Source organism: Impatiens glandulifera, chromosome 2 (genome assembly GCF_907164915.1).
Source record: "Impatiens glandulifera chromosome 2, dImpGla2.1, whole genome shotgun sequence".
NCBI lineage: Eukaryota > Viridiplantae > Streptophyta > Magnoliopsida > Ericales > Balsaminaceae > Impatiens > Impatiens glandulifera.
In genome coordinates this window covers 46451669-46462343 of record NC_061863.1, presented here as the reverse complement: position 1 = coordinate 46462343, position 10675 = coordinate 46451669, and the positions used below count along the sequence as shown (strand labels likewise).

At 34.7% G+C, this 10675-nt stretch overlaps 1 protein-coding gene across 1 annotated transcript; it reads right to left on the bottom strand.

Moving 5' to 3' along the window:
- Nucleotides 1–980: 980 nt before the first annotated feature.
- LOC124924743 (protein RGF1 INDUCIBLE TRANSCRIPTION FACTOR 1-like) lies at nucleotides 981–3489 on the bottom strand. The gene is made up of 4 exons (XM_047464738.1): nucleotides 3439–3489; nucleotides 1754–1999; nucleotides 1530–1670; nucleotides 981–1379 (listed from the first exon to the last, which is right to left on the bottom strand). Exons 1-4 carry the CDS (start codon nucleotides 3487–3489, stop codon nucleotides 981–983), a joined length of 837 nt encoding a protein of 278 aa, XP_047320694.1.
- Nucleotides 3490–10675: the final 7186 nt, after the last annotated feature.

The following is a 10675-nucleotide window of genomic DNA, read 5'->3' as shown; positions in this document are numbered from 1 at the left end:
TTTTTTTTTTATATATATATAGATAGATTATAATTAAGTTGAAAATGCATGTCTTGAACCCTATAATATCAATCAAACTCACTTCTCACACTTGACATAATTTTTTTTTCCAATAATAATTCTCACATTAGGACGACATTTCTCAAATCAAACAAAGGAATTAAGGATTCTTCACTCAATTTAACTGATTTTTTTCTCTTTGATTTTAACATGTTTTCAGTGACTCTAGACAACTTGTTAGATGTTCTATCTAAATATTCTTGTTGTCTACCATTATACTAAATATAAAGTCCAAATAAAATTAACAAAGAATCGCTAGCTAGCTAAAGTTCATATATGCCGATCTAGTTTATTTTTGTTTTGAAAATAATCTATACAAATTAAATAAAAACCGTTTAAACATAATATTTAGTATATATATGAAAATGCAAAGACCAAATTCACACAAATAAAACAAAAGAAAATACAAGTTAATTGGCTCAAAGTTCTCCTAAGAGCAACAAATTAACGAGTTTTTTGGATTTAACTTTTAACATGATCCTGATAATGACATTATGAAAATGATCATTAACGACCTATTATCTACTTTGATACCCTCAATCGTATATCAAATCCTATATCAAATGATCATGCCTCAACAAGTCCTGGTTATGAAGAAAGTAAGAAAGAAAACAACAATATTGTCCTCCAAATATTTATTCATAATTTCAATAAGATGTCACCATATATCATGCATGAAAAGCATATAAGTAAAATTAATTAATTGTTGCAGATATTGATCAAAACGTAAACTTGGAATTGGGAATCACGTGCTGTCTCCCAACCGACCGTGTCATTTGTTAACCATAATGCTAGCTAGCTAGCTAGGGTTAAGGACATGGGAAAAATTAAGAATCCAAGAGAATTGAAAGACCCAATTGGAAACCAAGCTAGGGTACCTACCCAATTAAGTTAAGTGTAAATTAATGCTAATTACTAACTTAACACAAGGGAGACCGATGGGGATTCCTCTTCCTTCTTCTACTAATGAAATTGTTGGTAGTATTAATATCCACCTGATGATCATCTGATGGAGTACTCGCTTTCCAGGCTGATGGTCGACCACATAAATACAATATTGCATTATTATTACTATTGCTCCTCTTCTTCCTAGTGATGAAGTTGGCCGTGTACATGACCACCTGCTGCTGATGCTGAATATTGCTCGTGTTTTCTGACAACCTATCGGATGCCTCCTCATAGTCCAACCCCGATCGGGCAGCATTGATATCCTCATCTCCCGTTTCTTGTGGCACAAAGAAATCAGGACCAAGTTCTAGAGTATTGCATTGCCTTAAGTAGGGGCTAAGATCCTTATAGCATTTTACCAAATACTCCACCTAAATATATATCCACACTCAAAACTAATCAAAATTCAATTGCATTATATCGAGGGGTACATGATCATCTTAACTCGAGCATCATGATATATATGATTGAACATAATTTTGTAAGAAATTAAGCTTGTAAGTACATATATAATTAATTACCTTGCAGCCAAGAGAGCAATGGATATAAGGTTCTTGAAGGCTTCTATCGCATGAAGTGCAATAGTTTCCACAGCCTTTGAATTGCCTGTTTTGTGGTCTCTTCTTGATAAATATCACTTTTGAACTATTAATGGTGTATGCCTGAAATCATGAGCAAATTTAATTTAATCAAAACTCGATCAACTCAATTAATTAAATCATGCACAAGTAATTAATTGATTAACCTGCACGTTGGAACAATCGATGAGCTTCTCAAGATCTTCAAGCCTAACCACATCATGGTATACATATCTTCGAACTTGAAGTAGACGATGAAGGCGATGGGCCGAAACACAATGAGGGCAAATGCTAGCACAACAATCCAAACAACAAACGTTCTTTTCGTTCTTCTTGGCCGATTCATGAACATCGCATGGCGCAAAGAAGTTATGAGTGTAAAGGGCTTCCATCCATGCTGGTTTATGAGCTCCCTATCCGTAAGTAATTGAAATTCCCCAAGAAAAAACATTTAATGATGAATCATATCAAGAAACAAATGGATATACAAAGAGAAAGAGAGTCACTTACCATGATGAATTGATGAACATACATAGATGTAGATAGTGTGAGATGGGAATATATATATCATGTCCTTAAATTAGCTATATATCTAGCTAGGGTTATTGAGAATTGAGATATTGATGGTGGAACAAATTAAAGAGGAGAGGGGGTGGGGGGAACAAGCTACGCAGTAAGCACACATGGGGATGAGAAACATAGTATTATATTTATCAATGGATGGATGGATGGCCATTGGTCACAAGCTAGCTAGAGAGAAAAAGGGGTATACCATATAGTTATATATTAATAATTATTCATTGGGCAGATAACATTTTGTCAAGAGAGGGCAGCTTGTGGATGTATGGGCTTCTTTTCAAGCACTATACATTTTTATATTTAATCAAGTTAACTAGATATTTGATTCAAATTTATAACAAGAACATTTTTGATAGGGTGATACTTTTCATTAATCATTATGTTGAGATGTTCTCAACTTCATAAAAAAAAATCGATGGAACACTCCAAAACGCAATAACAAGCTCCGAAGTTGACACGAGGGTAACAAAAGAAAACCATCATCAAAATCAAACAACGAAAAAAAAAGAAATACACACAAAAAAATCACTGCAAAGAACACAATATATACACATTAATTTATCGACATATCCTCACCCAATTTCATTCATTCATCCTTCATCAATCATTAATTAGTCAAACTAAAGCTTCTTTTAGATCTTGATTTGATTTGGTGTACCAATTATATAATTGATGTTCAAAAAAGTGATTATGTCAATTAATGTTAGGATTTGTTTTGCACTTAGTGTTGATGTAAATTAGGGTTTATGTCTTGGTCATTAATTGATGTTGAACAACAAAGCTGATTGAGCCTAGTGGCAAAGTCAATGCACCGGCAGACTATGATAGCCCTCCTTTTGCCTAGTGATGAGTGAATTGCATTCTTAACAAGAAATAATGGTAAAAAAACACCTAAAAGTCTTATTTTTACGCTCAACCAAAATGAAGACTCAAATAATTAATTACATTAATTAAAAAGGTTGAGAGATGTAATGTTCAAAACAGAAAACTACAAAATTCATATATAAAAAGCAGCTGAGATACCCTAGACAAAAGTATTTGGGCCATGAGATGGATTTCTGTTGATTTTTCTTAATTTGTTTTGATGTACTTATAAAATACTTGTTGAGTTTTGTTTTTGAAACCTTCTTGTGATTGGTTTTTGACTGTCTTTCAAAATGGTTCTGTGAATTAATGAAATGATTTGAAGATTTAAAAAAAAAAAAAAAGAACATTTAGTCAAAATGTATGAACCAGTTGTAACCAAACAAACGAGACCTGCACATGATGGAACGTGGGCACTATTCCCATGCCTTGGAATACATATTAAGAAATGGGTTGTCATCTTCTTGGCTGAAGAGCTCCCTGCCCTAAACAATGCTACCTCTTCTTGGAGTGGCTGTCCGGCCTGCCTGCCGGAATTAGTTTTTCTTCCATCATATAGTACTATTCATAACCCTTTTTTTTTAAATTATTATTATTTACCTACTCTTCCTCTCTCAGACCTAATTCTTATCTCTTTTCTCAATTTATAAAAGGTGTATTCTTTGTAATTCATTATTCTTTAATTAGATCCATTTATTACCTATATTTTTATATCAACTGAACAACTTGTATGTATTTACTCAAATTGAATATGAACAAAAAAACTTTTAAATCGAGTGGACTGGAACTTTATGATTGAGCATATGCGCACTTGGTTCTATGGGTTTTGACAAGATATGTTAGGAATTGGTTGTGGTGATGCAATTATATATTGACCATGTTTATTGGTTATTATATATTAATGGAGTCTATAGGTTAGATTTGAAAACTTTTGTGGAATTGGGACTAGGGTTTTGAGGCCCCTTATATACTATTTTTTAAAAGAACTGGTGTGCCTCAATATTAGGTAAAAAAAAATAGGAAAAAAGATTTGTGTGATTATTTGTTGGATTTAAAAATGCATAAAATCACATAATGGCGAAGATGTCAATCAAATCATATTATTATGGAAATGTAAATTAAATCGCCACGAGATCATATTATGATGGAGATGTCAAAGATATCACATGATCTTTATCCTAATTATGAATTTTATATATATATATATATTGTAAACTAGAAGAGAGTGTGAGACTAAAACCTAGAACAAATATAGAGAGTTAGAGTTTGTAATCTCTATTATAACTCTATTGAATCGATTCTCCGAAAGCAAGACGTAGAATATTATTGGTCTGAACTTGGGTAAGATTCCTATGTTGTTATTTCGTTCTTTCTTACTTTTACTCTATTGTTATGCATTCCATTACGATTTCTATTATTCCTCTTTCAATCTTAGAGTGATAATTTTCACCACAAACTGGTATTAGAGCCAAGTTGGGCTAAGGCGGTCGCTGTTCAATTTTTTTGACGAGTTTTTTTTCTTGATTTAGTCAATTATTTTGAAAATTTGAGATGGGGTCGACTTCTAGGATTGATATCGAGAAATTCTATGGGACAAAGGACTTTGGGTTGTGGAAGATGAAGATGTGGGCATACTTATGCAACATGGGAGTTGTTAAAGCACTCGAGGGGGAATCACAATACTAGACTCGTTGGACATGGAGAAAAAGATGGAGGTGTTGGAAAAGGACTATAACATCTTGATTCTTGGTCTTAGTGATAAGGTGCTGCGAGAGGTTGATAATGTCACGACGACAACAGAGGTGTGGCTTCAGTTGGAGTATTTGTATATGACTAAGACATTGTCGTCTCGGATCTACATTAAGAAGAGATATTTCAAATTTAGAATGGCAAAGGGGAAGGACATGCAGACGCATCTCGGATATTATGTCAAGATTCTCCTTGATTCGGAAAACATATGGGAGAAATACAAGGATGAGGATAAGGCGGTAATACTTTAGAAGTCTTTACCGAAGTCGTATGAGACGTTCGTAGACATACTCGAGCATGGGAGGGAGGATCTTACCCTCGATGATGTGATGAGTGCATTGAGATCAAAGAACCAAAAGAAGAAGAATGAAGAGAGCAATGTAAGTGAATATGGACTCTTGGTTCGAGGGAGAACCGAGAAGAGATACAATAAAAGTAAGAAGAAAGGGTGTTTGAAGTCTCTTAGGAAGAAATCTACTAACTGCTACAATTGTGACAAGGATGGGCACTTTAAGCGAGATTGTCCAGATTTGAGTAACGACGGAAAAAAGAGTGGAGATGCGGCGGTTGTTGAAGAGGTCGAGAATGGGTACAAAAGTGTGGACATTCTCGTTGTATCCACTAATTAGTCCGACAAACGTTGCATTATGGATTCCGGGTGTTTGTTCCATATGACACCTAATGAGAGTTCGTTTGAGACCTAAGAGAAGATTTTGGTGGGCGAGATTTTGTTAGGTAATAACAAGTCTTTTAGGGTGATAGGGATCAGAATAGTACGTTTGAAGACACATGATGAAATCGAGAGAGTATTGACAGACGGACGACACGTCCCGGACCTTCGGAGGAATTCAATCTCTCTTGGCTACTAGACCAGTTTGGTTTGCATGGAAGGGTGAGAAAAATGTATTGAGGGTCACACAGGGTTTGTTAGTGGTAATGAAAGGCGTGCAAGAGAAGAGTTTTTACGTCTTTCAAGGCAGCATGTACCTTGGTTGGTGATATGACGGTAGTGGCGGAGCCTTGAGTAATTGCCCACGAGTTTATGGAATAAGAGATTGGGCCACGTGAGTGAAAAGGATTTGAATGAGCTGAGTAAGAGGCTATTTTGGCAAGGAGAAACTTGATGATTTGGAGTTTTCGAGAACTGTATATACGGTAAAGCTACGAGGGTGAAGTTTGGGTAGTCGGTTAAGGTGACTCGAGAGGCGCTTAGTTATGTTCACTCAGACTTATGGGGGGCAGTGGGGACTGCAACTCCAAGTGGAGGTCTATACTTTATCACCTTAATTGATGATTTTTCACACAAGGTTTGAGTATACATCTTGAAGCACAAGGATGATGTATTTGCTAAGTTCAAGGAGCGAAAGAAGATGGTGGAGACTCAAACCGGAAAGAAGGTTAAAAAGCTCCGAATAGATAACGGTTTGAAGTACCTATGCGAGGAGTTCAATTAGTTTATCAAGGAAAAAGGGATGGTTCGTCACAAAACCGTCTGGCAGATACCGAAACAGAATGGCTTGGCGGAGCGAATGAACAAAACACTACTTGATCATGTCTGATGTATGTTGTTTAAGACCAATCTACCGAAGTGGTTTTGGGGTGAGGCGGTTAACACAACGACTTATCTTATCAATTGTTGTCCATTGATGACATTAGAATGCAAGACACTAAAAGAAGTTTGGAATGGCGCTCCTCAAAAACTCGACAACCTGAAGGTATTTGGGTGTGTAACTTATGTGCACCAACATGATGGAAACTTGATCTGAGAGTGAAGAAGTGTATGTTCGTTGGATACTCTAAGGGAGTAAAGAGTTCAAAACTATTTTGCAAGGACGGGGAGACGACCAAGTGCATCATTAGTCGTGACGTGGTCTTTAGGGAAACCAGATCCTATTATGGAGCAACACAGTCACTCGAAGTTGGCAAAGTCGCTAGAGAGAGGACCGAATTTGAGGTGGAGATATTACTAAAGAATCGGTAGACACGGGGGAGACTAGTGAATAGAATGAAATAGACAGTCAGGTAGAGGAGGAAGGTACGGGTCAGGAAGAGAACCTTAGCTCTTATCAGTTAGCGCGAGATAAAGAACGTGGGATAACCCGAGCTCTAAAGTGATTTGGCTTCTCTGATTTTGTGGCCTTGCATTTCTTGTGGCAGATTAGGTACAAGATTCAGAGTCGATATCGTTTAGAGAAGCGATGGAGAGTAATGAGAGAACCAAATGGAAGCGTGTTATGGTGGAGGAGATGGCATCGCTTGACAAAAACAAGACATGAGAATTGGTGGACAAACTCAAGAATCAGTGGATGGTTGGTTCAAAGTGGGTGTTTAAGTGTAAAGAAGGTGTAGAAGGTAGTAATAAGCCAATGTTTAAGGCGAGATTAGTAGTTAAGGGCTTCACACAATGCAAAGGGGACGAATTTAACGAGATCTACTCTCTAGTAGTGAAGCACACGTTCATTCATGTATTGCTCGCTCTAGTGAATTAGTTTCACTTGGAGCTCAAGCAAATGGACATGAATAGGAAATTTGTTCATGGGAACTTGGAGGAGAAGATCTTCATGACGCAACCCGAGGGGTTCGTCAAACCCGATGATGAAGGAAATGTATGTCTCCTTAAACACTCGCTTTATGATTTGAAATAATCCTCAAGACATAGGTATGTTTCTATGTTAAGTGGGTTGATGGTTACGGTGTATTCTTATTGTTAAACGTGGATGATATGTTGATTGCATCAGAAAATCAGGAAGACGTCCACAAGGTCAAGAGATCTCAATGGAGTGAGTTCGAGATGAAGGATATGGGACCAGCAAAGAAAATTGTGGGAATGGTGATTGAGCGGGATCGAGAGAAATACACTTTGTTCGTGTCTTAAAAAGACTATCTATGAAAATTAGTCGCCAAGTTCAGGATGTCTAACGTTAAGGCGATTCAAAACTCCATTAACTACTCATTTCAAACTCTCCTCAAAGATATCACCGAGTACCAAGAAGGAAATGGTGAGAATGACAAACACCCCATATGTGAGTGTCGGTAGGAGCCTAATGTATATCATGGTATGTACGCGACCCGATCTTACTCACGTAGTCAGTCTTGTTAGTCACTTTATGGCGAACCCGGGGAAAGAATATTGGGAGGTGACGAAGTGAGTTCTCCGTTACGTTGGGAGATCCTTAGATGTCGGTCTTTATTTTAAATAGGCGGGTGTAGGTGATGATAAGTTAAGAGGATATGTTGATGTTGATTTTGTATGTGACTTAGACAAGAGAAGGTCCCTCACGGGATATGTGTTTACTCTATTTGGATGCTTAGTAAGTTGGAAGGCACAATTACAATCCGTAGTTGCCCTTTCAGCAACGGAGGCCGAGTATATCGTTGTGACGTAGGGAGTCAAGGAGGCACTTTGGTTGAAGGGTCTCGTGAGTGAATTTGGGATGAAGCACGATAAAGTAGAGTTGTTTTGGGATAACCAAAGTGTCACACACTTGTCCAAGAACTCGATGTTTCACAAGCGCACAAAGCACATCGACATTCGATTTCACTACATTCGAGATGTCATAGCGAGTGGAGTAGTAGTTGTGGAAAAGGTTCGCACAGATGAAAATCATGTAGATATGGCCACAAAGGTGGTGACGTGAATCAAGTTTTGGAAATGTTGCGAGTTGATTCACATCACAAAGGTTAGAACGTAATTGAAGATGTAGGAGGATCGGTTCTAGGGTATTCTTGGTGATGAGGCTCATTCGTTTAAGAATAGACATATAGGCAAGGTGGAGAATTTCTGAAATTGGGCCTAGGGTTTTGAGGATTAATTTCTGAATTTGGGCCTAGGGTTAGGTACAAAAAGAGAAAGAAGGTATGTGCGATTATTTGTTGGATTCAAAAAGGCATGAAATCACATAATGGTGAAGATGTCAATCAAATCGTATTATTATAGAAATGTGAACTAAATCGCAACGAGATCATATCATGGTGGAGATTTCAAAGATATCAAATGATTTTTACCCTAATTATGAATTTTAAAAGCCTATATATATATATATATAATTGTAAACAAGAAGAGGGTGTGAGACTAAACTTAGAACAAACAGAGAGAGTTAGAGTTTGTAATCCCTATTATAACTCTATTGAATCGATTCTCCGAAAAAGGACGTATGACATTATTGGTCCGAACCTGAGTAAGATTTTTATGTCGTTATTTCGTTATTTCTTACTTTTACGCTTATTTCTGCATTTCACTACGATTGTTATTATTCCGCTTTCAATCATAGGGTTATAGTTTTCACCCTGAATTTTACTAAACATAATCAATAAGATTATAAGGGTTTGTTATTTCTATCCCGAAAAAAAATATGACTCGAACCGAACACGAAAAACCAGGTTATGAATATGTAATTTTGGGTTCGGACTAAAATCAGGTCGACTCGTTTAACCTGATTAATAAACATGTAAAAATTGGATCAACCTGAAATGATTCAAAATAGACTCGTAAAATTCGTTTAGAAATTTTAGGGTTTTATTTTTATCATTTCATAACTACTAACTCATTTTTTGTATGGTTTTCTGTAGATTGACTTGTGATGTTAAATCGGCTTGGGTTCAAGTCAATTACAAACAAAAAGATTAGATTCATGTTAAAAACCTTTATTTCAACTTAAAAAAATTAAAAATAAAACTCGATAGTTTAGGAACCACTCTTACCAAGGGAAGTGTTTTTTAAGGTTTTATATTAATGTTTGAAATTTTACTTGGGTAATTGTCATTTTTGGAGGATATATCAATTTAAAAAGTGTTTAATTTCTTGAAATAAAATAATATTGTTTGAAAAGTCTTAAACTTGAGTTAAGAAAAAATGAAGGGTTCAAACTACAAATAAATAGAAAAAGAATAGGACCGAATTGACTACAACAGTGAGTTGTATACATAAGTCACAGTTAGGAGAAAGATTAGGGGCTGAATTGGAGAATTGGTCTTCTTCTACGTACTACCAGGCAACAGCTACCGAGCTCACGGCTTTCTTATTGTCTAGAGGGGTTGAAACCTGAATTGAGCTGTTAATTGAAATTATAATTTTAAATATTTATTTTTTTATATTTTTAAATAAAACTATTTTATTATTTACAAAACAATTATCATATTGAGTAATTTTTTTTTTAATTTAAAAAGTTAAATATAAAACTAATATATTTTTAAATTCAATATATAAGTTAACATTTTAAATTATATATATTTTTTAATTTAGGAAATTAACATGTTTAACCAATATTTTTTATAAAAAATTAATGAGTTAAAATTTTAATCCGATATTTATTTTAATTTAGTAATTTACTTGTAGAACAAATATTTATTTTAATAAGAATCGACTTCTCGAAAAAAAACTACACAAACTATCCTATGTTGTATCAAACTAATATATTAATAATATAGATAATATATATTCAACTTTTTTTTATTATAATTTTTTTCAAATATAAAAATTATAATTTTATAGTTTTTCAAATATATGAAATGAATTGCAATTTAATGTCAATTTTAATGAGTTTGGAATTCCAATTTCAATTTCATTTCTAATTCCAATTTCAAATCAAAATTCAACTCTAATTCTAATTCTAATTCTAATTCCAAATTCAATTTCAATTTCAATTTCAATCTCAATCTCAATCTCAATTTTAATTTCAATTTTAATTTCAATATCAATATCAATTTCAATCTCAATCTCAATTTCAATTTCAATTTAAATTTCAATTTAACAATAAAATAACAATACAGTATGAGCATGGTGAATCCCGAAGCTTAGAGTGTACTGGGAAACAAAATTATTCTTATTTTTTATTTACAAGTATAATAGTATAATAATTTTGTATTTAGATTAACAAAAATAATATAATTTAGCTAGT